At 62.1% G+C, this 27,321-nt stretch overlaps 2 protein-coding genes across 3 annotated transcripts in view; both read right to left on the bottom strand.

Annotated features, from left to right (window-relative positions):
* Positions 1 to 13,445, bottom strand: part of HUWE1 (HECT, UBA and WWE domain containing E3 ubiquitin protein ligase 1) — a gene marked incomplete at its 5' end in the record, with an annotated part of 54,217 nt that extends 40,772 nt beyond the window's left edge. The window contains 31 exons of the mRNA XM_084224042.1: positions 87 to 187; positions 404 to 537; positions 1,118 to 1,363; positions 2,054 to 2,230; positions 2,323 to 2,380; positions 2,767 to 2,978; positions 3,060 to 3,151; positions 3,706 to 3,883; positions 4,456 to 4,562; positions 4,670 to 4,750; positions 4,831 to 4,932; positions 5,260 to 5,379; positions 5,470 to 5,581; positions 5,677 to 5,817; positions 5,892 to 6,019; positions 6,090 to 6,240; positions 6,759 to 6,859; positions 6,964 to 7,063; positions 7,150 to 7,218; positions 7,348 to 7,395; positions 7,480 to 7,557; positions 8,056 to 8,118; positions 8,210 to 8,362; positions 8,440 to 8,646; positions 10,186 to 10,284; positions 10,538 to 10,610; positions 11,327 to 11,393; positions 12,157 to 12,406; positions 12,500 to 12,515; positions 12,629 to 12,872; positions 13,394 to 13,445. Of these exons, the coding sequence (XP_084080168.1) occupies positions 87 to 187; positions 404 to 537; positions 1,118 to 1,363; positions 2,054 to 2,230; positions 2,323 to 2,380; positions 2,767 to 2,978; positions 3,060 to 3,151; positions 3,706 to 3,883; positions 4,456 to 4,562; positions 4,670 to 4,750; positions 4,831 to 4,932; positions 5,260 to 5,379; positions 5,470 to 5,581; positions 5,677 to 5,817; positions 5,892 to 6,019; positions 6,090 to 6,240; positions 6,759 to 6,859; positions 6,964 to 7,063; positions 7,150 to 7,218; positions 7,348 to 7,395; positions 7,480 to 7,557; positions 8,056 to 8,118; positions 8,210 to 8,362; positions 8,440 to 8,646; positions 10,186 to 10,284; positions 10,538 to 10,610; positions 11,327 to 11,393; positions 12,157 to 12,406; positions 12,500 to 12,515; positions 12,629 to 12,872; positions 13,394 to 13,445 (3,760 nt within the window). The remainder of the gene's footprint in view (positions 1 to 86; positions 188 to 403; positions 538 to 1,117; positions 1,364 to 2,053; positions 2,231 to 2,322; positions 2,381 to 2,766; positions 2,979 to 3,059; positions 3,152 to 3,705; positions 3,884 to 4,455; positions 4,563 to 4,669; positions 4,751 to 4,830; positions 4,933 to 5,259; positions 5,380 to 5,469; positions 5,582 to 5,676; positions 5,818 to 5,891; positions 6,020 to 6,089; positions 6,241 to 6,758; positions 6,860 to 6,963; positions 7,064 to 7,149; positions 7,219 to 7,347; positions 7,396 to 7,479; positions 7,558 to 8,055; positions 8,119 to 8,209; positions 8,363 to 8,439; positions 8,647 to 10,185; positions 10,285 to 10,537; positions 10,611 to 11,326; positions 11,394 to 12,156; positions 12,407 to 12,499; positions 12,516 to 12,628; positions 12,873 to 13,393) is intronic.
* PHF8 (PHD finger protein 8) lies at positions 13,054 to 26,239 on the bottom strand. Of its 2 annotated transcripts, none has more exons than XM_084224083.1 (21): positions 25,847 to 26,239; positions 25,241 to 25,326; positions 24,883 to 24,991; positions 24,090 to 24,250; positions 23,534 to 23,675; positions 22,916 to 23,102; positions 22,307 to 22,469; positions 21,708 to 21,795; positions 21,227 to 21,333; positions 20,492 to 20,583; positions 20,044 to 20,133; positions 19,589 to 19,756; positions 19,361 to 19,446; positions 18,888 to 19,039; positions 18,282 to 18,367; positions 17,842 to 17,954; positions 17,038 to 17,288; positions 16,615 to 16,710; positions 15,772 to 15,881; positions 14,802 to 15,180; positions 13,054 to 13,739 (listed from the first exon to the last, which is right to left on the bottom strand). In XM_084224083.1, the coding sequence occupies exons 1-21, from the start codon at positions 25,942 to 25,944 to the stop codon at positions 13,651 to 13,653; spliced, it is 2,853 nt and encodes a 950-aa protein (XP_084080209.1). In that variant the 5' UTR covers positions 25,945 to 26,239; the 3' UTR covers positions 13,054 to 13,650. The 2 variants fall into 2 exon arrangements, with proteins under 2 accessions (XP_084080209.1, XP_084080210.1); XM_084224084.1 differs by having other exon boundaries at positions 18,888 to 18,967.
* Between the last annotated feature and the right edge of the window lie 1,082 nt (positions 26,240 to 27,321).

Genomic DNA, 27,321 nt, shown 5'->3' with positions numbered 1-27,321 from the left:
CCAAAATCCCCATGAAAGCCCCATAAATCCTCCCAAAATCCACATAAATCCCCCCCAAACCCCCCATAAATGCCCCCAAGCCCCACCTGCCCTGCGGCCACCCTGGGGAGGGCTGGGGGCCATTTTCTCCTCCTTGGGCACGAGTTTCTGCATGTCAGCTTGGCCAAACTCACAGCCTGGGGGGAGGCTGGGAAGGGCAAGGGTGGGGTCACAGGGCTGGGGGCATCTCCTGGGCATCCCCCAGTGCCTCCCAGTGCTCCCCAGTAACCTGGGAGGAGGCTACAGACACTGGGAGCAGCACAGCTGGCTCAGCCCAGTGTCCTTCCAGTGTCCATAAAACCTTCACCAGTGCCCTCCCAGTGCCCCCCAAACCCTCAGCAGTCCCTCCCAGTGTCCCCAGTACCTGTTGGGGGTGCAGAGGGACAGCAGCACGGTGCTCTCCCACACCAGGGAGCAGTAGAGCTGGCTCAGCTTGCCCAGCACACTCAGCCCCAGCTGGGACCCCCACTGGTTCACCGAGATGGCCCTGATCTCGCTCTGGGGGGACAGCAGGACCCCAAAACCCCCTCAGACCCCAAAACCCTCCCCAAGCCCCTTTCAAACCCCCCCCAGTATAGTTTCCACGCTCCCAAAACCCTTTCAAACTCCTCCAGACCTCTTTCTAGCCCCCAAAGCCAATCCCCAAACTACTTTTGCAGACCCCCCCCAAACCCCCTTTAAAACTCTCTAAGCCTCAAACACACCCAAACCCCCCAAGCCCCATTCAAGCCCCCAAGGCCCATTCAAAACCCCCCAAACTCCCCTCAAACTCCATTCAACCCCCCTCAAACCCCATTTAAAGCTCCTCAAACCCTCTAAGCCCCGTTTCAACCCCCCCCCCCAAGCCCCCTAAACCCAGTTTAAAACCCTCCAAACCCCACTCAACCCCCCCCCAAAACCCACTCCAACCCCCCAAAACCCATTTAAACCCCCCAAGCCCCACTCCAACCCCCCCAAACCCCATTCCAACCCCCCCAAACCCCATTCCAACCTCCCCAAACCCCACTCAAACCCCCCCAAACCCCATTCAAACCCCCCCACACCTCACTCCAACCCCCTCAAGCCCCTCCCCAGTTACCTGTCCCACCCTGCAGGTGTGCACAAACATCATGATGAAGGCATGGGCAGCAGTCAGGGCGTGCAGCAGGGGGGTGGCCTGGGCTGACAGGGTGGCATCGGGCACGGCCCCGGCCCCGGCCAGCTCCCGCAGCAGCACCGAGCCCCCCGGGGCCTCGATGGGCCGGTGCAGCGGCTCCAGCGCCGACAGCACGGCCTCCAGCTGCACCAGCCCCTCCTGCAGCACCTTGGGCTCGTGGGAGAGAGTCTGGGGACACAGACAGGGGACAAAGGAGTCACTGAACCCTCCTGGGGCACCTTGGGGTCGTGGGACAGTGATTGGGGACACAGAGAGGGGACACTGGGGTCACTGAGGGGTCACTGAACCCTCCTGCAGCACCTTGGGCTCGTGGGACAGTGACTGGTGACACAGAGAGGGGACACTGGGGTCATGGAGGAGTCACTGAACCCTCCTGGGGGCCACTGAACCCTCCTGGGGCACCCTGGGTTAGTGGGACAGTGATTTGGGACACAGAGAGGGGACACTGGGGTCACTGAGGGGTCATTGAACCCTCCTGGAGCACCCTGAGCTCATGGGAGAGAGTCTAGGGACACAGAGAGGGAACACCGGGGTCACTGAGGGGTCACTGAACCCTCCAGGAGCACCCTTGGGCTCGTAGGACAGTGCTGGGGACACAGGGGACAGAAAGAGTGCCATCAGGGTCCATTCCAGAATGGATTTGCAGCTCCCCAGGGCTGTACCACGATGGATTTGCAGACCCCCACAATGGATTTACACACCCCTGAAACCCCCAGGATGGATTTTCAGTGCTCCCCCAGGCCATACCAAGATGGATTTGCAGCCCCCCTGGATGGATTTAGCCCCCTAGGAAGGATTTGCAGCCCCCCTGGATGGATTTAGCCCCCTAGGAAGGATTTGCAGCCCCCCCAGCCATACCAGGATAGATTTGCAGACTCCAGCCACGGCCTGGCAGGCTGCAGAGGTGGGGAAGTCCACGGGCAGGTTGGGCAGCCCCAGGATGGTGACGAGCGGCCGCAGCCCCCGCTGGGCCACGAACTCCTGGCAGTGATCATCCGTGGTGTTGTTGCTCAGGATGGACTCCACGAACTTCATCTGGGACAAAAGGGGGTCAGGGGAGCTCTGAACCCCCTCGAGGGTGGGTCAGGACAAGTAAGGACCCCCTCAGGGACAGCGCTGGGCCTCACCACGTTGAGGATGTAGTCCATGAGCGGGATGGGGATGCGTTCCTCCGTGCCAACCACGCTGCAAACACAGAAGAGGCAGTGAGGGAGGTGTGACCCCCACCACCCCAGACACAGAATCTGAGTTAATGAAACTGGGAGAGACCTCTGAGACCACTCCATGACCTCGTCCCCACCTTGTCACCAAGTGTCACACCGCAGCTTGGCTTTAACACCTCTCTGCCAGACCCTTTCAGGGGAGTGTTTTTTGATTTCCAGCCTAAATATTCCCCCCATCCTTTTTCTCCAGGCTGAACCCCTTCCCCAGCTCCCTCAGGATCCTCTCCACCCCAGACCACCCATAAACCAGCACTGAGCCCAGATCCCCAGAGACACCAAAGTGACCTGGGGACATCATGGTGACCCGGGGACACCCCAGACCCCCAGAGCCCACCCTGTCCTGCTCACGTCTGGCTGGGCTCTGCCTCGCTCTGCTGGGCAGCCCCAAAGCTCTGCATGGCTTGCACTTCCTCCTCCTCCTCATCCTCGCTCGAGGCCTCCTCGGCGGCGTGGGGTGAGCGCGGGGGCGGCGCGGCCGCCGTCCCGTCCGCCTTCTGCATCGACGGCTTCTGGCAGATGTACTTGGGGTCCCGGCCCAGGCTGCAGATCTCCTCCAGCAGCTGTGGAAGGGCTGGCATTTAGGGGGGGCCTGGACAGATTTTGGGGGGGCTGAACCCCCACAAGGGTCCCCAGGTTGTCACCTTGATGATGGCAGTGGTGGCGTCAGTCTTGAGCGTGGGCTGGTGTCGCATCAGCTCATCCACGGCGCTGCCCAGGTTGGAGGCTGTGTCACCTGGGGAGGGAGGGGACAGAGAGTGTTTTGGGGGGCAGAGCAGGTGTGAGGGGGAGGGAGCAGGTTTTGGGGGGTCAGAGATGGTTCTGGGAGCTAAATAAACAGGGGATGGTACCTAAAATAAACATGAATACCTCCAAAAAATGAGGGAATTATTTAAATGTTAGGATGATGTTTTGTTAAAAGGCTGGTGGGGTCTCCAGTATCCCCATTATCCCCAGTGTCCCCGATATGCCGAGTCTCCCCAGCATCCCCAGTACCCCCAGTACCTCCAGTACCCCAGTACCCCACGTCCCCTGCTTACCCAGGGGGTCAGAGCTGCAGCAGCACCGCATGGTGGGCAGGTAGTCAGGGGACAGCAGCACTTGTGTGTCCCCAGTATCCCCAGTCCCCCCAGTACCCCCATGTCCCCCGCTCACCCAGGGGGTGGTGGTGGCATGTGGCAGGCAGGCAGTCAGGGGACAGCAGCACCTTGTGTATCCCCAGTCCCCCTAATGTCCCCAGTACCCCCAGTACCCTCAGTGTCCCCAATGTCCCCAGTGTCCCCCGCTCACCCAGGGGGTCGGAGCTGCGGCGGCGGCGCATGGCGGGCAGGTAGTCGGGGGACAGCAGCACCTTGAAGAGGCGCTCGAAGGGCTGGCACTGCACGAAGCTCTGCAGCCCCCGCGCGTTCAGGCACAGCGCGCTGAACACGTTGGGCAGCGAGCCCAGCACCTCCCGTGTCGCCGGCACCTGTGCAGGTGAGGGGTTACGGCACACCTGGGGCAGGTGTGGGGCACACACGGGGCAGGGTGAGGGGCTGGGGGCAGACACACAGGGCAGAGCTTGGGCAAGGGAGGGACAGGTGGTGGGGCAGGCACTGGGCAGGTGAGGGGCACAGCTGGGACAGACATTGGGCAATGTGGGGCAAAGCTGGGGTGCACACTGGACAGGTGTGGCATCAGCATGGGCAGGTGAGCAGCAGGCAGGGAAGCAGGTGTGGGGTGGGGCTGGGGCAGTTGTGGCACTAGCACAGGTGGCAGGCACAGGACAGGTGTGGGGACAGGCAATGCACAGGTGAGCAGACAGGTGAGAGACAGACCTGGAGCAGGTGTAGGAGAGGAAATGGGATGAGTACAAAGCAGGTGTGGGGACAAGCAAAGGGCAGATGTAGCAATAGGTGGTGGAACAGGCGCAGGGCAGAAAATGAAACAGATACAAAACACAAAACAGGTACAGGGCAGGAAATGGAACAGATATGAAAACAGGTGAGGGGACACACAAGGGCACAGGTGACAGGTGTAAGACAGGTAAGCCCCACTCACGTCCTTGATGAGCAGAGCGTGCAGCATGACGTCGGTGAGGCCGTTGTCCTGCAGCGAGGACAGCAGCGAGGGCTCCTGGAACACGAAGACCGTCACCACCTCGGTCGCTGCGGCGGAGGAGAGAGGGGGGCACTGAGGGCAGGTAGAGCACCTGGCGGGGTCCCCGCTCCGTGCCCGCCCCGCGCTGCCCAGGTGGGGCCGGGGCGTGGCTCACCCAGCAGGAACAGCGAGGGGCCATAGTACTCGGCGTTGCTGATGATGTGCTTCAGAGAAGTGGGCAGCGAGCCGTCCATCACTGCGGGGACACAAGTGGTCAGTGCCACCACCCCCTGCCACCCCCCGGGGGGGGGTTTGGGGACGTCGGGGACCACCCACCGTGCCGGATGCCGTCGGAGAAGGCAGGGTCTTGGATGGCTTTTTTGAGGAAGTTCAGCATGGATTTGAGCAAAGCGGCGCGCTGGGGGATGCACTGCACTCCTAGGGGGAACATGGGGAGAGGATTGGGGGGCACACGAGGAAATTGGGGTGTCCCCAGACAGAGAGATAGATGTGGAACAGGATTTGGGATCTTCATATGGAGGGAATTGGGGTATCCATATAGGAATGTAATTGGGGTGTCCATGTAGGGAAGGAATTATGGTGCCCACGTAGGAGGAATTGGGGTGTCCATGTAGAGATGGAACTGCTGGGGGCTCCCCCACTTTTTATTTTCCCACTTTTTATTGGGCTCCCCACGTAGAGAACAAATTACGGTCCATTGATGTCCCCAATGTCCCTGTGTCCCCAGCCCCGCGGGTCACCTACCACCACGTGGGGAGGGGGTGGCAGCGCTGGTGCTGGGCACGGCGGGTGGGGTTGGTGGCACTGGGTCCGGCCGGGCTTCGGCCGAGGGGCCAGGGCTGCTCTCCATGGCCACGTCAGTCACTGCAGGGGAACGGTGACATTGCAAGGGAAACAGGTGACACCATGGGGGGAAACAGGTGACACCACGGGAGTGATGCCGCCTCTGCTCACCCTCCATGTCCGTCTCCATGTCCTCGCCCTCAGGCAGGGTGGCAGCGGGTGGGCGCTGCACTTTGGGCTTGATGACGAAGGGACACTCGCGACGGCACAGGTCCACCTCGTGCTGGGACAGACAGAGCCTCAGCACCCCAAACCACCCCAGGGGACCCCACAACATCCCCAGGGCACCCCAAAAGCAGGGCAGTAGGGGGGCAGCACCTCGAGGCGGTAGATGAAGATGGACAGCCCACTGTGTGACTGGAATGCAGCCATATCCAGGTTGGTGATGAGATCCACCACCCGCACCGCCCGCGTGACGAACGTGATCTGGTCCTGCTCGTCCCCCAGGAACTTGATCACCTGGCGAGGGGACAGACAACAGGTGAGGCAGTCTCCGAGGCACTGAGAGCCACCCACAGGTGAGAGCAGCTCACCTTGAGCAGCGCCTCCATCATGCCGCACGACACCAGCGCCTCGCCGCCCGCGTCATAGCTGGCCAGGTGGTACAGGAAGGAGAAGAGCGCAGTGGCAAACTGGTGGGGGTAGGGCTCCATGGAAGGGTCTGGGGGTGCACAGGTGTGGTTAGGGCGGGTCACACCCCAAAGTGACCCCCCCCAGGCCCCGGGACGCACCGATCATGGCCTGGATGCAGTTGCGCACCAGCACGGGCAGGAAGCCGTGGTAGGAGGCGGTGCCGGTGCAGTCGATGATGCTGCTGAGCTTCGGCGTCCGCTCCAGGTGCACGATGGACGTCAGCGTCCGCAGGGAGGCCGCCTTGATGTCCTGGCAGGGACAGGTGAGGGACACGTGAGGGACAGGCGAGGGACAGTCGAGGGACAGTCGAGGGACAGGCGAGGGACATTCACATCTTTCATGAGTAGCATGACGTCAGTGAGGGAATACGCAAGGGGACAGGTGATGTGACAATTGAAGGCACAGGTAAGGGACACTCCTGTCCTTGATGAGCAGCACGACACAGGTGAGGGGACACGCAAGAGCACAAATGACGTGACAAATAAAGGCACAGCTAAGACACGGATACAAAACACGTGTAATAAAAAGAGCAGTACAGGTATAGCACAGACACAGAACAGGTTAAGTGACGTATGCAGGACAAATAAGGTGACACAGGCAAAATAGGCAAGGCGACAGCTACAGGACAGGTGAGTCACACTCCATCCTTGGTGAGCATTGTGTGCAGCACGTCAATGAGGGAACACACAAAGAGACAGGTAAGGGGACACATAAGGGGACACATGAGGGGACACACGAGGGGACAGGGCTCAGCCCTGGGGTCTCACCATCAGCTGCTTGTCGGTGATCTGCAGCACATCCACCAGCTCCTCGATCAGCCCGTTGTACAGGATGCTGTTGGCCGACTCCTGCAGCGCGTTGGAGTACACTGCGGAGAGGGGGGTCACCCCATCCGCCCCAGGACGCCCCAAAAGCACCCCCCGACCCCCCAAACCCACCCCCCAATTAAAACAAGCCCTAATGAAAGCCCACCCAGGATGGAGATGGCGTGGAGCCGCGCCTGCACCGCCTGCAGCCGCTTCTTGTGGTTGGAGAAGCCGTGGGCCAGGCGGATGTGGGTGAACAGCAGCATCTGAGAGGGGGGACAGAGGATTTGGGGGGGTCAGGGAGGGTCTGGGAGTAACCCCCCAATCCGTGGGGGTCCCCTCGATGTCACACCTGCTTGTCCTTGGGGATGCTGTACATCTTGGTCAGGGACTCCATGATCTCTGAGGGGCTTTCTGAGATCTGGGGAGGAAAGAGAAATTGGGAGGGGCAGGCGACAAAATAGGGGGACAAAGGAACAAAAGGGCAGTGCAGGGTGTGGGGGGGCCCAAGCAGAGCCCCGTCCCAAATCAAGGTGCCCCCCACGCTCACCTTGTCCAGCTGCTCGATGTGGATGTAGTGCAGGGTGGTGCTGGTGGCCTGGAGGGGTCACAGGTGGTCAAGGGGTGGCCCCGGTGTTTTCGGGGCCTCCTCATGTCCCCAAATGTCCCCAATGTCACTCACCCTCTTGTCCACCTTCACCTCGACGCCCGGCTCAGCATAGAACTCAAAGTGCAGGGTGGTGGCACTGGGGGGGTATTTCTGGGGAGAACACAAAAGGATGAGATGGGGACAGCAGGGTCCCCTCCCCTGGGGTGACAGGGCCAGCCTGGGGGACACTGGGACACAAGGAAAGGGGTGAGGGGGCCCTGGGATGCCACAGGGGTGACAAAATGGCATTAGGGGACACAGGAGGGCACTGGGGACTGCAGGAGGTGACACAGAGGGACAGGACAGCGCTGGGGACACCCTGAGGGGACACCAGACAGTGCTGGGGACCCTGGGATAGCATCAAGGGACCTCAGGATGTGACAAAGGCCCACAAAGTGACGTCGGGAACAAGTCACACCGAGATGCGACAGCACAGAACGTGACACAGGCACAAGTGAGTTCTGGGGATCCCCAGGACGGAACAAGGTGACACAGATAAGTTTTGGGGACCCCCAGCACAAGACAGGAGAACACAGGTGAGGTCTGGGGTCCCCTAGGACAGAACAAGGTGACCCACACAAGCTCAGGTGACCTGCAGGTGCCACTCACCATCATGTGCAGGTCCCGGCAGCACTCAGCCAGCCCAAATCCATTCTCCTTTCCACCCCAGCTCTGCAGAAACACCAGCAAAGCTCAGCCCCATCCCGCTGAGCCCCCAACCCCCCCCAAAACCCCCCCAAAATTCCCCCAAAGCCCCGCCCACCTCGGCCAGGTGCTGCAGGCGGGCCAGCAGGGGCCCGCGGCGCTCGGAGCCCAGGCGGGTGATGTAGTTGGAGCGTTTGCTGAACACGTAGAGCAGGTTGAGCACGGCCAGCACCACGTGCATGTCCGAGGAGGCCAGCAGCGTGGTCAGGTGCTGCGGGGACAGGACAGGTGCGTCAGCGTGTCACACGCCCGGGGACGCTCAGAGGGCGGGTGTGGGGGCATGCCCACCTCGATGGAGCTGTAGAGGTGGCGGGAGAAGCTGTACTCGATGAGCAGGGCCGTGAAGTTGAGCAGGGCCAGCAGCAGGGCCTTGAGGGGCTGGCGCTCGGGCCGGTCGCAGGCCAGCATCCAGCTCATGGCCTCCACCGGCCGGCCCGCCTCGGCCAGCAGCGCGTCGAAGCGGTCCAGCAGGTCCACCCAGTGGTACAGCTCGCACTGAGGGGGGGTTAGGGGGGAGATGTGGGGCTGGGGGCACACCCTGGACCCCACCCCAGATCCCCAGGTATGGCCTGAACCCCAACCCAGACCCCTACGTCCACCCAGTGGTACAGCTCACACTGAGGGGGGGTCAGGGGGGAGATGTGGGGCTGGGGGCACAGCCTGGGACCCCCTGGGTACAGCCCAGACCCCAACCCAGACCCCCACATCTACTAGGGGTACAGCTCACACTGAGGGGGAATTAGGGGGGAGATGTGGGGCTGGGGAAAAAGCCTGGACCCCACCCCAGACCTCCAGGTATGGCCTGAGCCCCAACCCAGATGCCCACATGCACCCAGGGGAACAGCTCGCACTGAGGGGGGGTTTGGGGGGAGATGTGAGGCTGAGAGCACAGCCTGGGACCCCCTGAGCCCCCTGGGTACAGCCCAGACCCCAACCCAGACCCCCACATCCACCCAGTGGTACAGCTTGCACTGAGGGGGGGTTAGGGGGGAGATGTGGGGCTGGGGGCACAGCCTGGACCCCCTCAGCCCCCCATGAACACCCCACATCCCACCCAGGGGTACAGCTCACACCAAGGGGGTTGTGGGGGGATATGTGGGGCTGGGAGCAACAGCCTGGACCCCAACCCAGACCCCCTTAGCCCAGTCTGGACCCTCAGTGCAGCCCAGCCCCTCTGAACCCCCATATCCCAGGGGGAACCCCCAGAACTCCAAGCAGGAACCCCAAAATCCCAGCCCAGCCTGCCCAGGTAACAACTGAGACCCCTCCCCAATACAGAGCAAGAAAATGGAGTTTTGGAGGCTGGAAGAGAATTTTGGTCCTCCCCAGGTGTTTGGGAAAAAACTAAGGTACCCCCACATGTTTTGGGGTCTACAGGGTGCTCCCCCCCACTGTTTTTAGGTATATTGGGATTATTCATTGAAACTTTAGAAGTCTGTGAGAAAAAACTCACATCCAAACAGCTCCAGGGTGGGGGGGAAATAAAGACTTCCCCCCCTTCAGTGTCCTGGGGAACTCTGGGCTGCCCCCTGCCATTCCAGGCGGGCTGTGTGACACTGCAGGCCCCCTCCCCAGTTTTGGGGCTCCACATGGGGTCACAGCCCCACCCCTGAGGCCATGGGAGATGAAGGCATTCCTGGGGGGCTGTGAGGACACTGGTGAGCCCCCTCAATTTGGGGAAGGGTAGATAAAAATTGGGAGGGGGAGGGGGCAACATTAGGGTGGGCTGCAGGAAATGTAGAAACTCCTCCCATTTCTAAACTTCCAAAGAACTCCAAAACCCCACCCAAGGGCTGAGGGGCTCAGCTGAAACCAGGGACTCCCCCTCATTTCATGACCACTCTGGGGTGCCCCACCCCATTCTCTGCAATTTAGGGGTGCTCCAGGATAACATCCCCTGTGGAAGTGACCATTTTGGGGACAAGCTCAGCACAACCCTGACAAACTGTGGACAATCCCTTGGGAAATTCCCACGTGTCTGGAGACCCCCCAAGGTTTTGGGGCCCTCCCTCAGGTTCTGGGGCCCCCTCCCACCTTCCCAATGTTCCATGTCTTGATCTGCTGCAGTTCTGTCACCAGTTGCTCATCACTGCAACCCTTCAGCTTCTCGATGAGGGCCCGGCAGTCGGCGGGCTGGGGGGCACAGACAACTCAGCAATGTCCCCTCATAGTGTCCCCAACACCCCCCTGGTGCCCCCAACCCCCCCAACTCCCTTCCCAATGTCCCCCCCCCGCCCAAACATCTCGAACTCCGGCTCTTTGCTGTCCTCCCAACGCTCCCTGAGTGTCCCCAACACCCTCCTGATGCCCCCAAACCCTCCCTGAGTGTCCCCAAGCCCTCACTAAATGCCCCCAAGCCCATCCCCAAGTGTCCCCAAGCCCTCACCGCCTCCGTGGGGGTTTTCTTCAGTTTCGTCCGATCCACTTTCATTTTGGGGGTTCCGGTCCTCGTGCTCCGCCTGCGGCCACACGTGGGGGGGGGGAGGGGGGGGTGTCACACCTCGGCCACCCCCCCAGCGGGTCAAACCCTGCCCCCTGCCTGTCTCGACAGGGCCCAGCTGTCCCGACAGAGCCCCGGGACGTGACTCCCCTCCCCACCACGGGCCAAACCCCCGCCGCCCCGCGGTGTCCCGTGTCCCGACAGAGCCCGGCTGTCCCGACAGGGCCCCGCTGTCCCGATAGGGCCTCGCTGTCCCGACAGGCGCCGCGGCGGCCGCGGCCCGATGACGTCGCGGCGGCTGAACAATGAATGTGCAAAACCCCGCCGTGCCCGGGGGGGTCGCCGGGAGCCCCCCCCTCCAAAACCGCACTGCCCCCCCACCCCAATTTACCCCGCGGGGGGATGACGAGGGGCTGTAATTAAGGGCTATAATTACGGGCGGTAATTAGGGGCTGAGGCTGCCGCGTGCCGGGGTTCCTCCGCCCCCCCGGTGCCCCCCCCGCCCCCGCCGGCCCGGCCGGTTCGGTGACAGTGACGCATCACTTTGGGGGGGGCCGTTTTTGGGGTGTCCCCCCCCGGGGGAAGGCGTCAAAAATAAGCCTGAAGCTCCCAGCCTGTTTTCCCACCAAAAAATCCTTCCCGACGCGAGACCTCCCCCCAGAATTCTCTCGCGCCGCCCCCCCGGGAGGTTCTGAAGCCGCCCCCCGCCCCGGTTCCAACGGGGGGAGCCCTTACCGGGAATCACTCCCAGTCCATCCTCGGCCCGGCCCGGTCGCTGAGAGGGGGAGGGAGCCGGGAGCTGCTGGGGGGGAATTGGGGAGGGGGATGTGAAATACTGGGGGGTTTGGGGGGGGGGTCCCGTGTGAGCAGCTGAATTATAGGGGGAAGGGGGGAGGCTGATCCCAAAAAGGGATCTCCAAATCTTAGAGTGAGGGACCTTAAGGGTGGGAAGTGACAGCCCAAAATCGCTGCAAAATTCGAAAAAAATAGAAACAGAGAAAAAAGTACTGGGGAGGCAACGAGGAGACCCCCCCTAAATCCTAAAGGATCTGAAGGAGGGGGGGGTTCCTAAATGCCGGGGAGCTGCAGGAAGCACGGCCTAGAGAGGATGGGGAAGGGGGGGCCCTCTAAAGGGGTCCCCCAAATGTCGGGAAAGCGAAGAGGGGAACCCTGAGTGGTGGGAGGGGACTGCGGGGCAATGGAAATGAGGCTGGGGTTCCTAAATAATGAGAACCACAGAAAGTACCACTAAAACACGGGGCAAACCTAAAGACGTGAGAAAGCTAAATTGAGGTGTGGGAGCGGCCAAACACCCAAAATCTCGGGGAATAGCGCCTGAGTCTCCGCAAGGAGGGCCCCTATAGGGGGAGGCCGCAGAGGCCGGGAGAAGGGGGGCAGTGAGAGAAGGAAAGGAGCCCCCAAATCACGGGAGGCCGCCGGGGAGTGGGGGGGGCGGTGGGAGGGGGGGGGCGGGCCCCTCATGACGGAGCCGGGCGCCAATCTTCCCACGCCGCGGGCCCCGCAGGGGCACCGGGCCGAGCCCCCCGCCCCGCCGGCCCCGGTACCTTGAGCGAGCGGGGAGAGCAGGGGGGGGTCAGAGCCCGGCCCGGGCCCGTCCCGCCGCTGCCGCCGCCGCCATCTTACACTGAGCCCCGGCCGCGGCCCGAGATCCCGCGAGAGCCGCCGCAAGTCCCGCGAGAGCGGCAGGCGGGACGGGAGAAGGCGGCGCCGCGGGGAGAGCGGGGGGCGGGACAACGCCGCCGGCAGCCAATGGGGACGAGAGAGGCGCGGCGGCCAAGTCTCGCGAGAGCGCGCCTAGCGGTGAGGCGGGAGTATGGAGAAGCCTCGCGAGAATTCGTGAGGAGTATGGGGGAGGGGAGGCGGTCCCTCACGGATCCCGCCTCATACCGGGACGAGGGGGGAACTGACGGTGAAGGGGGATAAGGCCCTGCCCGCCACAGAGCCTTTCAACCCCCCGCCCCGCTCCCCTCGCAGGCCGCGGGCCCCACGCCGTTCCCCTCAAGCACCGGCACTCACCGGCACGCTGATGAGAGCGAGATCTCGCGAGGCGCTGGCCCCGAAGCCTCGCGAGAGGCGCGCGAAAAGAGAGAGAGAAGCGAGAGCGGCAACGGGAGAGCGGCCCCGCCGCGGGTGGGGGAGGGCGGGCGGGGGGAGCGCGGCCGCTGCCTCAGCGGCGGGAACGGCGGCGGCGCGCGCGGCTCTCGCGAGAGCGCCGGCTGAGTGCGGCTCCAAATCTCGCGAGATTGGAGATCGCCCTCTTCTGCCAGAGGACAAGATCTCGGGAGAGCGCTGCCTGAGGGTAGCGCGAAGTCTCGCGAGAGCTTTCCGGCGGCGCGCGCTAAAGAGGGGATCACGTGACCATGCCCGGGGCATTTTTCACCAATTCCGGATTTTTTTTTTTCCTTTTTTATTCTACAAATACAAAAGGAGGGGGGCGGGGCCGCGGCCTCCGGAGACGCCTACAAAACAGGGGCAACCAATGGGAAGCAGCCCCGACCCGTCAATCAACCTGAAGACACTTAGGGGAGGGGCAAAAAAAATGTGGGACCAATCAAAGATGGCTCCGCCCATCCCAGAGCTGTGGGGCGGGGCTTGTCCAATAGCCTGAGCTCCTGGAGGTGGGAAATGCGAAAGCCCCGCCCCCAACCCATCCACAGCCAATGGGAAGGTGGGAACCATGGTGGGCAGAGCCAGGATGCAGCCCCACCCTTTTGTGGGCGTGGTCTGTATCTATGTGGGCGTGGATTATCATCACCACACCCGTGTTTTACCCTACATTACCAATGGGCGTGGCTTGGGCTGTGATGGGGCGTGGTCTCATCAGAATCCACATTGTGAACGTTGCCTCAGAGGGGTCAGGTGGGGCCACACCTGAAGGGGCGGAGCCTAAACCGAGCCACGCCCTTATAGCGAGCACAACGTTGTTCTGATAGGTGCGGTTGCATCAAGCACCGCCCCTTTTCCGCAGCAGCCCCGCCCATAGTTCATTGTTAAGCCTGCAGTGGGCGGAGCCTGGCAGGGCGTGGCTGGCCCCGCCCTCAGAGCAGCAGTTTCCCGTTGCGGTGGATTTTGAGGATCCGGCCCAGGCGCTGCTTGGCTGTGGCCAAACCCTTCCGGGGGCGCTTCCCTGCAGGTGGAGTCGGGAATGTCACCGGGACTGGGGGGACAGAGCACCCCGAGACCCCCTGAATCCACCCCAGAACACTGAGACCCCCTGAACCCACCCCAGAACCCCCCAAAAACCACCCCAGAACCCTCCAGAACCCGCTGAGACTACCCCAAAACCCTCTCAAAACCCCTCAGCGCCCCCTGAACCCCCCCAAATCCCCTCAGATCCTCCCCAAAGCACCGAGACCCCCCCCAAAGTCAGCCCAGAACACCCTAAAAACCCCCAGACCCATAGAAACCCCTCCAACCCTTCCCAAAACCCCACAAACCAAGCCAAACCCCTCCTCAAAACCCTCAACTTACCCTGAACACCCCCAAAATCCCCTCAGACCTTCCTCAAAACCCCTGAGATGTCCCCAACCCCCCTCCAAAATCCCCCAATCTGCTCAGACCTTCCTCAAAATCTCACAGATGTCTCAAAACCCCCTCCTCAAACCCCCCCAAACCCCCTCCAGTTATCCCAAAACCCCCCCAAATCCCCTCCACTTACCCCCAACACACCCCAAAACCCCCCAAAACCCCCCCAGCTATCCCCAAAACCCCCCAAAACTCCCTCCACTTATCCCAAAACCCCCTCAAACCTCCTCCAGTTATCCCAAAACCTCCCCCAAAACCCCCCCAAACCCCCCCGTTATTCCCAAATCCCCCCAAATCCCCTCCACTTACCCCCAACGCACCCCAAAACCCCCCAAAACCCCCCCAGCTATCCGCAAACCCCCCCAAACCCCCTCCACTAATCCCAAACCCCCCCAAACCCCCTCCACTTATCCCAAAACCCCCTCAAACCTCCTCCAGTTATCCCAAAACCTCCCCCAAAACCCCCCAAAACCCCCCCCAGCTATCCCCAAACCCCCCAGCTATCCCCAAACCCCCCCAAATCCCCTCCAGTTATCCCAAAACCCCTCCAAACCCCCTCCATTTGTCCCAAAACCCCTCCAAACCCCCTCCAGCTACCCCCAAACCCTCCCAAAACCCCCCCAAACCCCCCCCAGCTATCCCCAAACCCCCCCAAACCGCTCACCGTGGCTGGGGGGGGCCGTTCCGGGGGGGCCCCGGCGCTGGCTCAGGAACACCCCCGGGGCCATGGGGGTGGGGGCTCGGCCGGGCTGAGCCCCGGGCGGGGGTCCCGGCCCCCCCGGCCGTGCCGTGTACTCGTGGTCGGCCAGGCTGGGGGGGTACGGCGGCTCCGGGGGGGGCTCCGGGGGGGGCTCGGCCTCAGCTTCGCCCCCCCCCAGCTCTGCCTCGGGCTCTGCCTCCCCCTCGGGCTCAGCTTCGGGGTCTTCGTCTTCTTCATCTTCCTCTTCCTCCTCTTCTTCCTCCTCCTCTTCCTCCTCCGGGGAGGGGGGAGAGGGGGGGCGGCGCTTGGCAGGGCCCTTCCTGCGCTGCAGCTTTCGGTGCTCCTGGGGGGGCAGGGGGGGATTTGGGGGGGTCAGAGGAGGATTTGTGGGGGGTTTGGGGGGTTTTAATGGTCGGGGGAGGCTTAACGGGGGTTTATGGGGGTCAGAGGGAAATTTATGGGGGGTTTTGGGAGGTCAGGAGGATTTATGGGGGAGTTTTGGGGGGATTTATGGGGGGGTTGAGGGGGATTTATGGGGTATTTGGGGTGTGCTGTGGATCTAGAGAGGAGTTTGAGAGGATCTTAACACTCCAACCCCCCCTGGACCCCCTAAATCCCACCCCCCCCCGCCAAACTCTTCCCCTGCAGTTCACCCCCAGTGCTCCCAGTTCCCCCCGCCAGCGCTCCCAGTTCACCTGCTGGGCCAGATTGGCACCCTCAAAATCTTCCTGAATTCCCCTAAATCCTCCCCACAAACCCCAAATCCCCTCCCTGAGTTCCTCCCAGTGCTCCCAATTCAACTGCTGGGCCAGTTTAGCACCCCCAAATCCCCCTGAACTCCCGTCAAACACCCCCTGGACTCCCTAAATCCTCCCCACAAACCCCAAAGCGCCCCTGCCAGTGCTCCCAGTTCCTCCCAGTGCTCCCAGTTCACCTGCTGGGCCAGTTTGGCAGCGGCTGCCGCCAGCCCGGTCTCCACCGAGGCCACGCGCGTCCCCTCCCGCACCGGGCGGCTCTGCCGGGGCAGCGACGGCGTCACCCGGGCTGGGGACACCCCAAAATCAGACACGGAACAGGGGAGACCCCAAAATCAGACATGGAACAGGGGAGACCCCAAAATCAGACATGGAACAAAAGGGGAGACCCCAAAATCAGACATGGAACAAAAGGGGAGACCTCCAAAATCAGACATGGAATAGAAGACACCCCAAAATCAGACATGGAACAAAAGGGGACACCCCAACATCAGACATGGAACAGGGGACACCCCAACATCAGACATGGAACAGGGGGACACCCTAAAATCAGAGCATGGAAAAAAGGGGGACACCCCAAAATGAGACACAGAACAAAAGGGGAGACCCCCAAAATCAGATACGGAACAAAAGGGGAGACCCCAAAATCAGACATGGAACAGGGGACACCCCAAAATCAGACACGGAACAGGGGACACCCCAAAATCAGATATGGAACAGGGGACACCACAAAATCAGAGCATGGAAAAAAGGGGGGCACCCCAAAACCAGAGTACAGCAAAGGAGGACACCCCAAAATTGGAGCATAAACAAAGGGGGACACCCCAAAATCTGACATAGAACAAAAAATCAGACCCCAAATCAGCCTCTGCCCCAAAGGACGGGAATCCCCAGGGACTCCAAATCCCACCCAAGGTCCCCTCAAATCCCCCATACACCCCAAGAATCTCCCAAAACTCACCCCAAACCACCCACCCCTGCCTCAGGGACCCCCCAAAACCCCCCCGAGGACCCCCCCAAACCTTTGGGGCTCCAGGGGGCGTCGTCCGTCACCTTCTTCTTTTTGGGGAGCGATTTTAGGGCAGGGTCGTCCTCATCTGACTCCAGTGAGGGATAAACTGGTGGGGGGGAAGAAAAAATGGGGTTCAGGGGGGTCCTGGAGGGGGTGGGGGACAGGAAAAGGGGTGTTCAGGAGGATTCCATCATGGCCTGGGAGTGGTTTTAGGGTGTTCTGGCATAATTTTGGGGTGTTTTGGGGTATTTCTGGGATGTTTTGTGCATTTTGGGGGTATTTTAGGATGGTTTTGGGGTGGTTTTAAGGTATTTTTTGGGGTATTTTTGGGGTCACACTCACTGTACTCAGCATCCATGAAGCAGGGTACTTTGGAGATATTTTTTGGGGTGTTTTTGGGATATTTTTGGGGTGTTTTTGGAGTAACACTCACTGTACTCAGCATCCTTGAAGCAGGCCCCCAGGCTGTCCTGCTCGTCCAGGCTCCCTTCGGCCTCGCTGTCGGTGCTCCGGGGGGCAGGGGGGGCTCTGCGGGCTCCCCCAGACCCCCCTGGACCCCCCCTTTCAGTGCCCCCACCCCCTCCCCACCAGTTTGGGGGTCCCAGGGGGGTCCCTGCAGGCAGGTTGGCCATGCAGAGCATGCCCTGGATGGCCTCACGCGTGCTGGGGGAGGCGGGGGCCTCACTGCAGGAAAAAAAGGGGAAAAATTGGGGTTTGGGGGGGGTCACGGCACATTTGGGATCCTCACATTGAGGAGAGACAGCCCCAAAAGGAGATGGAGAGGGGAAAAGTGAGCCCAGCCACAGAAATGACCCCCAAAACTCCCCAGGGACCCCAAATCCTAAAACCAAACCTGTGACCCCAAATAAACCCCAGGGACCCCCACAAACTAAACCCCAGCTCCCTCAAAAGCACCTAGTGCCCCCCCTCCACGCCCCCCCCCCCCAATATCAGGGGACCCCCAATATCAGCCCAACCCCCCCCTCAAATCTCCTGGGACCCCAAAATCTAACCCCAGCCTTCCCAAAACACCTGGGGACCCCCCAAAACCCCCCTCAAATCCCTCCCCCAGCCCTGGGCACCCCCAAATCCAGCCCAGCTCCTGCTCAAACCCTCCCCAGCCCCACAGGCACCCCCAAAACCCAACTCCAGCCCCTCAACTGCCCCCCAAAATCCCACAGGGATCTCTCCCAGACCCCTCAAACCCATCCCAGCCCCCCCTCAGACGCCCCCAAACCTGAGCTGGGGGTACTCGGAGCCCCCCACTTGCCGGCTGGCCTTGAGTAGGTCCAGGATCCCGGCGCTGCCCCCCGCGCCCCCCTCATCCTCTTCATCCGTGGTGTAATCCTCCTGGAGGGCAGGAGGTTAGAAACACCCCAAAACCACCCCAAAACACCCCAAAAACCACCCCCAGTCTGGGGTGCAATTCTCCTGGGGGGCAGGGGATCAGAAACCCCATTTTTGGGGTGTCCCCCCAGAAATCTCCTAAGAATCCCCGAAAACCCCTTCCTGGCCACCCCCACTTTCCTTAAACCCCCCAAAAAACCCCCAGAGCCCCCCAAATACCCCCATGGATCACCCCAAAACCCTCCTAAGACTTCACCCCAGGACACCCTCAGTTCCCTTAACTCCTCCAAACGCCCCCCCAACACCTCCCAGGGTCACCCCCAGACTCACCTCGATGTCGAAGTCGACCTCCCCCGGCTCCCGCACCCGGTTGGGGTCAGAGCAGGGCTTGGCCCGGGGCAGCTTCCGGGGGAGCCCTGGGGACACCCCAAAAACGGAATTGGGGTCACCCCAAAACCAGGATTGGGGTCACCCCAAAAATGGGATTGGGATCTGACCCCAAAAATGAAATTGGGGATTGGGTTCACCCCAAAAATGGGATTGGGGTAGACCCCAAAACTGAGGTGGGGGGGGAGGGGGTGGGGGTCCTTTTGGGGATGTTTCAGGTCAGGTTTGGGGTGAGATTTTGGGATATTTTGGGGGTTTAGTGTCAGGTTTGGGGTGGTTTTGGGGACGTTTTTGGGGTGTTTTGGTGGTAGCCACAGGGCAGGCAGTGTGGCAATATTTGGGTCAGGTTTGGGTGGGTTTGGAGCTGGTTTTAGGATGGTTTGGGGTTTTTGGGGTCAGGTTTGGAGCTGATTTTGGGGCTGTTTTGGGGTTTTTGGGGATGGTTTGGGGGTGGTTTGGGGGCGTTTGTGGGGATGGTTTGGGGGCGTTTGTGGGGATGGTTTGGGGGTGTTTTTGGGATTCGTTTGGGGGTGTTTTTGGGGTACCCACGGGGCAGGCGGCGCGGGCCCCGCCGCGGGGGGGTCTCATCGATCTGCAGCTCCTCCTCCGAGTCCAGGTCCAGAGGGGAGCTGGGGGGGGAGCACGGGGGGGATGGGGGTGGCCGGGACCCCCAGAGCCCCCCACGGCGGCTGTGGCGGGGCCTGAGGGGGAGGGGCGTCAGGGGGACCCCCCAAACCCCACCCCTGACCCCCCCAAAATCCATCCTGGAGCCCCTGACCCCAAAATCCATCCAGGACCCCCCCCCCCACCAAAACCCACCCCTGATACCCCCAAAATCCATCCTGGATTCCCCCCCAACACCCTCTGGAACCCCTCCCTGACCCCCCAATTTCCCCCAAAACCATCCAAGAATCCTCCCAGGCCTCCCCAAAATCCTTTGAGTCCCCCCTAAGTCTCTCCCAGTCCCCCCTGGGACCCCCCCAAATTCTGTCTGGGATCCCCCAGTGCCCCCAGTCCCTCACCGAGACCCCCCGTTGGCCAGCAGGATCTGGGGGTCCCCCTCGGAGTCGGGGTCCGTCTCCTCCGGGCTGGAGCTGGGGGGGTCGACCTGGGGGGGGGCACCCCAAGATTTGAGGGTAGGAGACCCCAAATCCAGCCCCCCCCCACCCCCCAAATCCACCCCTCTCCCAAACCCAGCCCTCCCCCAGTGCCCCCCAGTCCCTCCCCAGTTGCTCCCAGTGCCCCCTCACCTCCTCGTCCTCCTCAGGGGGGGCTGGGGGGGCGTTCAGGGTCCCCCCATCATCAAGGGGGCGGGAGTTGGGGGGAGGCTTGCGAGGCCCCCCCTTTTTGGAGGCTGGGACCCCCCAGGGGGGCCCAAAGGGGGTCCCCGACATCCCCGTGCTCTGCTGGAACAGCTCCTGTGGGAAGGGAATACAGAGCTCCCAGTATGTCCCAGTTCCTCCCAGTAACCCCAAACCCTCCTCAGAACTCCTCCAAGTGGCCCCCCAGTTCCCCCAGTTGCTTCCAGTCCCTCCCCAGTGCACTTCAAATCCCTCCCAGTGCACCCCCCTTCCATCCCAGCCCCCCCAGTTGCTCCCAATCACTCCCAGTGCCCCCCCATTCCATCCCAGCCCCCCCATTCCATCCCAGTGCCCGTCCAGTCATTCCCAGTTCACCCCAATCTTTCCCAGTGCTCCCAGTTCACCTCTGCCAGCCGGATCTCCCTGCCCAGTTCCTTGATCAGCTGCCCCGGCCGGACGGTCTCGGGGATCTCCTGCTCGTGCTCAGGCAGGACCTGGGGGGAAAAGGGTTAAAAAAGGGTTAAAATGGGGGGGAAAGGGTTAAAACCTGGGGAACCCCAAAACCTCCCACCCCTGGGACCTCTCCAGAGCCCCCCAAAATCCCTTGGAACCCCCCCAAAATTGCTTTGAGCGCTCTGCAAAACCGCTCAGGACCCTCCCAAAACCCCTTTGGACCCCCCCAAAACCCCTCTGGAGCCCCCCAAAATCCCCATGGACCCTCCCAAAATCCCTCACGACCCTCTCAAAATCCCCATGCACCCCCCAAATCCCCCTGGAGCCCCCCAGAATCCCTCTAGACCCCCCAAAACCCCTCGGGACCCCCACCCAAAATCCCTTTGGGCCCCTCCAAACCTCTCGGCGGGTCCAGGCTCGGAAGGCCCCGGTCAGGGCTCGGGCTCCCAGCACCAAATAGGCCGCGGGGTGCCGGCGGTTCTCCCGCAGCCCTGCACCCCAAAAACCCCCAAAACCCCACATTGGCATGGGAACCACCAAACCAGCGTGGGAACCACAGGGACACCCCAAAATCAGGATGTGAAACTCAGGAACACCCTAAAATTTGGAGATGGGATCCCCCGGACCCTTCTTGGGAGCGTTTGGGGATTCCCAACTGCCCCAGGTGGGTTTAGAGCCCCCCTCAGACAGATTTAAACCCCCCCCAAATAAGTTTCAAGCCCTCCCCCAGGTGGGTTTGCAGCCCCCCAAGCCTTCCCAGTTGGGTTTAAACCTCCCCAGTTGGGTTCAAAGCCCCCTAAGTTGTGTTTAAAGGCCCCAGAATGGGTTTAGAGGCCCCCCGAGATGAGTTTAAACCCCCCTCAGACAAGTTTAACCCCCCCCCGGTGGCTTCCCAGCCCCCCCAGTTGGGTTTAGAGCCCCCACAGATGGGTTCAACCCCCCCAGTTTGGTTTAAAGCCCCCCCCAGATGGGTTTAGAGCCCCCAAAGATGGGTTTTAAGCCCTCCCACAAAGGTTTTAACTCCTCCAGGTGGGTTCCCAACCCCCCCAGACAGGTTTTAACTCCCCCCCAGGTGGGTTTGAACCCCCCCAGGTGGGTTCCCAGCCCCCCCAGCCCCCCAGGAGGGGCACCCACCTCGGAAGGTGTCCAGCAGGTGCCTCCCCACGTACCAGCAGACGGTCTCAAAATTGGGGAACTTGGCCAGGTCGGGGGTGTTGAGGCGGCGCTGCAGCTCGTACGCTCTGGGGGAGTTTTGGGGGGTCAAGGGGGGCTTTGGGGTAGGGTTTGGGGGGGGGCACAGGCACCCAAAAGCTCCTGCTGGGCTGTGGGCCCCCCAAAATTCTCCCTGCACCCCAAAACTTTCACCCAGACCCCCCAAATCTCCTCCCCAAACCCTTCAATCTCTCCCTCATCCCCTTCAATTTCCCCCAAACCCTCTCAAACTCTCCCCTAAGACACCCCCAAGGCCCCCCCCAAACTTCCCCAAATCCCCTCAAAATCCAAAACCACCCCCAGAACCCTTCCAAAATCCCCAAAGCCCCAGGCTGCCCCCCCAAACTCCCCCCAAACCTTTTAAAAACCCCCCAAAACCCTCCCAAAAGCCCCCCCAGCCCACCGGAGCTGCATGCCGATGTTGAGGCTGTGCAGGAAGTGCCCCCCAAAGGCCAGCGAGTCCACGGGGGTCAGCACGGCGTGGATCCAGCCTGGGGACAGACACGGGGAACTGGGAGCACTGGGAGCACTGGGACAAGGCACTGGGAGCCCTTGTCTGACCCCCACCAGGAAACCCTGGGGGTCCCCAAGGCCACCAGACCCTCACCTGGTGACACAGATGACACTGGGGTTGTGTTTTGGGGGGTCTGGCCTTGTAACAGGTGGCACTGGGGCTGTCTTTAAGGGTTTGACCCTGGCACAGGTGGCACTGGGAAGTATCTGTCCCTTGCACAGGTGACACTGGGGCTGTGTTTAGGGGTTTGACCCTGGCACAGGTGACATTGGAGATGTCTGTCCCTTGCACAGGTGACACTGTAGGTGTGTTTGGCATCTAGCACAGGTGACATTGGAGATGGTGTCTCATGCACAAGTTACACTGAGGGTGTGTTTAGAGAGATCTGACCCCAGTACAGGTGACACAGGTGACACTGCAGGTGCATTTGGGGTCTGGAACAGGTGGCACCGAGGTTGTGCCTGGCTGTCCCCAAGCTCCCCCCTCACCTGTGGGGATGAAGAGGGTCTGGCCCTGGCGCAGGTGGCACCGGAAGCACCGATCCACCTGGTCCCCGAAGAAGAGCTCGGGCTGGTTCCGGGAGCTGCTCCAGGCCTCGAACAGCGCCAGGTTGGCGGCCGAGGGACGCGCCAGGTAAAAGATCTGCTCGCCCTGGGGCACAGATGAGGGGAGACATGTGGGACGAGTAAGAGCACCAGGTTTCGTTCCCCAAAAATCCCCCAAACACCCTCTAAACGCCCCTAAATCCTCAATCCCTGGAACAGCCCCCCTCATACCCTGAGCACAAGATACCAGGCCAAGGTGCCCCAGCACTCAACATGGAAGTCAGTGTAGCCCAACACCCCCAGGCCCAATTACCCCAAAAATCCTCCAAATCCCCTCTAAAAACCCTCTAAATCCCCCGAGACTCCTGGAGATCCCCCCCTCCTACCCTGAGCATGTGCTATCAAGCCAAGGTGCCCCCTCAGTCAACATGGGAGTCGCTGTAACCGCACACCCCCAGCCCCAATTTCCCTATAGCTCACCACAAACCCCCTACAACTGCCCCCAAATCCCTTATAACTCCCCCCAAACCTCCTACAAACCCCTCCTTGTACCTTGAGCACGTGGTACCAGGCCGAGGTGCCCCCGCAGTCGATGTGGAAGTCGCTGTAGCTGTCCTTGGCCCCCATCAGGCAGAATTTCTGCACGCTCGGCCGCTCCCGCGCCGACTCCCCCGGCCACAGGTTCTCCACCCACGAGAGCTTCCGCACGATCCGCGGGGTCTGCACCAGGTTCGACAGCCTGGGGCACCCCAAAAACGGGGGTCAGGGGCTGGGGAACCCACCCATGGGGCACAGGGTACCCCAGGAGGGAGAGGATGCAGGGGGATATGTCGGGGAGGGGCAGGATCTGGGATTTTGGGGGTACTTGGGGGGCAGGATCTGGGATCTTGGGGGTACTTGGGACGCAGGTTTTGGGATTTTGGGGGTACTTGGGGGAGAGGATCTGGTATTTTGGGGATCCCTGTGGTTGGAGAAGAAGAGAAGGAGGAGGATCTGGGATTTTGGGGGTCCCTGGGGTTGGAGAAGGAGGGAAGGAGGAGGATCTGGGATTTTGGCGGTCCCTGGGGTTGGAGGAAGTGGGAGAAGGAGTCACTGGGAGCACTGGGAAGGACCAGGCAGCACTGGAAGGAACTGGGGGTTACTGGGAGCACTGGGAGGACTGGGACCCACCGCGTGTCCGAGAACTCCAGGCCGGTGACGCTGAGGACGCGCTCGCGCCGGGGCCCCCCCAGGTAGGCCACGAAGTCCCCGAGGCGCATGCGTAGCTCGGCCTGGCGGCCCACGTCCAGCACGGCCACCACCTTGTCAGCTCCTGCGGGCCCCAAAACTGCCTGAGCGCCCCAAAAACAGCCAGGGGGACCCCCAAAATCCCCCTTAAACCACCCTGAAACCAGCTGGGGGACCCCAAAAATCCCCCCAAACCTTCCTGTGCACCCCAAACCCTGAATAGGGACCCTCTGGAGCCTAGCTGTCACCCCAGGACCCCCCAATACAGTGTAAGAAGCCAACAAGGGTGTGATGTTATAGGGAGGTCCCCCCTGACATCCCCAGACCCCCCCAGACACCCCCACACACCCCAAATCATGGATGGGGACTCTCTGGACTCAGCTGTCCCCCCAGGACCCCTCAAGGGGTGAAGTTATAGGGAGGACCCTGCCCCTATTGTGCAGTCCTGGGAACCCCCCAGCCCTTCCAGAAGCTCCCCCCAAAGTGCCCCCAAACTGACCGACGTGGTGCAGGACGTCGCGGGGGGTGAAGGATGAGGGGGGCAGGGTCATGCCCAGCCCCTCGTGCCGTGCCACCAGGATGGGCACGCTGAAGCTGTTCTCCTCCAGGTACTCCACGGTCAGCTGGGCCCCACTGGGCCGCAGCAGCACCTCGTCCGCACTGGGGGGGCAGAGCAGGGGGGAGTGAGACCCCCAGGAGTGACCCCAGACCCCCACAGGGACCCCCCAATGCTTACAGGGATCCCCCAGTTCCTATAGGAACCCCCAGTTCCTGACAATTTGCTGGGCCACAGCAGCACCTGGTCCACAATGGGGGGGACAATGCAGGGGGGTGAGACCCCCAAGAGTGACCAACACCCCCAGGGAGTGACCAACAGCCACTGGGAGTCACCAACACATCCCAGGACTGATCAACAACCCCAAGGACTGGCCGTCACTGAGAATGACCAATACCTGGCACTGACCCACACCCGGCACTGACCCTCCCCTGGCACTGACCCTCACCTGGCACTGACCCACACCCAGCACTGACCCTCCCATGGCACTGACCCACACCTGGCACTGACCCACACCCGGCACTGACCCTCCCCTGGCACTGACCCTCTCCTGGCACTGACCCACACCTGGCACTGACCCTCTCATGGCACTGACCTTCTCCTGGCACTGACCCTCTCATGGCACTGACCCTCTCCTGGCACTGACCCACACCCGGCACTGACCCTCCCATGGCACTGACCCACACCTGGCAGTGACCCACACCTGGCACTGACCCTCCCCTGGCCCTGCCCTCACCTGGGGAAGGTGCGGCCCCGCAGCTCCCGGATGAACTGGGCGCTGCCGGTGCGGGCCGGACGGCCGGGGTCCTGCTCCGGGGCCTTGGCCGGGCCACGGCGCCGCTTCACTGCGGGACAGGGGGACACGGTGGGGACACACAGGGACAGAGAGACACGGTGGGGGCACACAGGGACAGGGGGACACGGTGGGGACACACAGGGACAGAGGGACACAGAGGGATCCACAGGGAGCCCGGAGCATCTCCCCCGCCCCCATCCCAGTGCATCCCAGTCCTTTCCAACCCCACTCACTGATGGAGGACTCTCAGTCCCCCCCCCCATCCCAGTCCCTCCCAGTCCCTCCCAGTCCCACTCACTGACAGAGGGCCCCCTGAGCACAGCACACTGGGGGCAGTGGTACAGGTCGATCTCCGCCGCCGCCTCCTCCTCCACCCCCACGCAGCTGTGGGGACACCCCAGTAACTCCCAGTGCCTCCCAGTAACCACCAGGCACCTCCCCAGTAACCCCCAGTAACCACCAGGCACCTCCCCAGTAACCCCCAGTAACCACCAGGCACCTCCCCAATAACCCCCATCACACTCCAGAACTCTTTGTACCTCCCAGTCCCTCCCAGACCTTCCCAGTATCCCATAGCCCCCCCCAGACTTCTCCCAATGCCCTCTAGTATCACCCAGTACCTTCCCAGTACCCCCTCAAGTCCCTTCCAGTATTTCTGCATTTCTCCCCAGTCCCTTCCAGCACCCTCCAGATGCCTCCCAGTACCTCCCAAACTTATCCCAGTCCCCCCAAACTTCTCTCAGCACCCCCGCCCGATACCTCCCACTCCTTCCCAGTCCCTCCCAGATGCCTCCCACTACCCCCCATACCTCCCAGTCCACCCCCCCAGCCCTGTCCCAGTGTTCCCCCCCCCCCAGTCCCTCCCAGTGCTCCCAGTCCCCCCCCCAGTCCCTCCCCGTCCCACCTGCCATGGAACCAGTCCTGGCAGCCATCGCACTCGATCATGAAGCGGGTCACGTCGTAGGGCAGGCGGCACAGGCAGTACACGGGCACCGAGGCCATCGCCGGGCCCCCGGGGCGACCCCCGACCCTACGGACCCCCGCGACCCCCCCCGGCCCGGGACATCCGCGCGCTGCCCGCCAGACCCTCGAAAATCCCCTCCAAAAAAAAAAAAAACAACCCAAAAAAAAACCCCCAAAAAACCCCTCAAGAACACCCCACAAGCAGCCTTAAAAAAAAAAAAAAAAAAAAACAGCCTCAAAATCCCCCCAGAACAGCCTCAGCAAAACCCCCAAAAAAACCGTCAAAAAAGACCCCAAAACCACCCCCAAAACAATTCTCTCTAAAAAAAAAACCCTCAAAACCAACCCCTCGGCTGCTCCCCTATAAACACCCTCAAAACCCCCCCAAAACGCGGCCTGCGGAGGGCCCTGAGGGGAGCACGACCCCCCAAAAAAACCCTGTACGGGCCGGGGGCACCCCAAAAGGCCCCGCGGAGACTTGGGATTCCCCTCAGGTATTTATGAGGGCCTAAAACCTCTCCCAAAAGGGTCTCGAGATGTAGAGACACCCCTCTAAGGGTCACCAGGGCTCTGGGACCCCCTCCCCGAGGTTTTATAGAGCCCAGAGCCCCCCAAAAATGCGCCCACAGGGTCCCCCCCGCCCCTATCGCGTGTGGGGACCCCCAAAAGCGCCGCAGGGCCCGGGGTCCCCTCACAGCGTCCGTGGGGTGCCGGCCGCCCCCTCCCCCCGCGCTGTGGGGTCCCCGAGACCTCCCCAAAGACCCGCGTGACCCCCTAAAAGATTTGGGGATCCCCAAAAAGCCGGCGACCCCCTCTCAAGGCCGGCGGGACCCCCCCGAGGCCTGCGGGATACCGCGAGGCCTGCGCCCCCCCCCACCGCCACCTCCCGACTAGGCCGCAGCCCGCCCCGGCAAGGCCCAGCGCTTCTCGCGGCCGCTCCGCCGCCGCCGCCCGGTCGCCGCCGCTGCTGCCGGCCCCGGGCCCGGTGCTGCCGCCGCCGCCGCGGCCTCTGCGCGCTCCGGGCCGCCCGGGAAAGTTTTATTCAAACGCGGAAACGGGGAGGGAGAGGGCGGGGCCCGGGCGCCATTTTGGCCGCATCGCGCCGCCATGATGGGAAGGGCGAGGGCGCCATTTTGGGAAGGACGGAACGCCCCCAATGGGTGTGCTGGGGCGGGGCCGCCATCTTAGGCGTGGCGCCGCCGTCGCCAGCTTGAGTGTGGCGGGGTCCGGCCGCCATTTTGGGAGTGGCGCGCACCAGCCACGCTTTTATTTCTTAAATTTTAGGTTGTTTTTTTTTTTCGCGCTTTTTAACAATTTCCCCGCAAAACAAACGTCTTCCCCACCCTCTCGAACCAGAACACCCGAGAATTCACCCCGAAATCTCGCTGGCTTGGTGAAGGGGTGAGGTAGATGAGC

The sequence above is a fragment of the Fringilla coelebs genome (genome assembly GCF_963513975.1).
Source record: "Fringilla coelebs genome assembly, chromosome: 33".
In the NCBI taxonomy this organism is placed as follows: domain Eukaryota; kingdom Metazoa; phylum Chordata; class Aves; order Passeriformes; family Fringillidae; genus Fringilla; species Fringilla coelebs.
The sequence above is the reverse complement of the archived record's forward strand: the minus strand, read 5'-3'. Positions and strand labels throughout refer to the sequence as shown.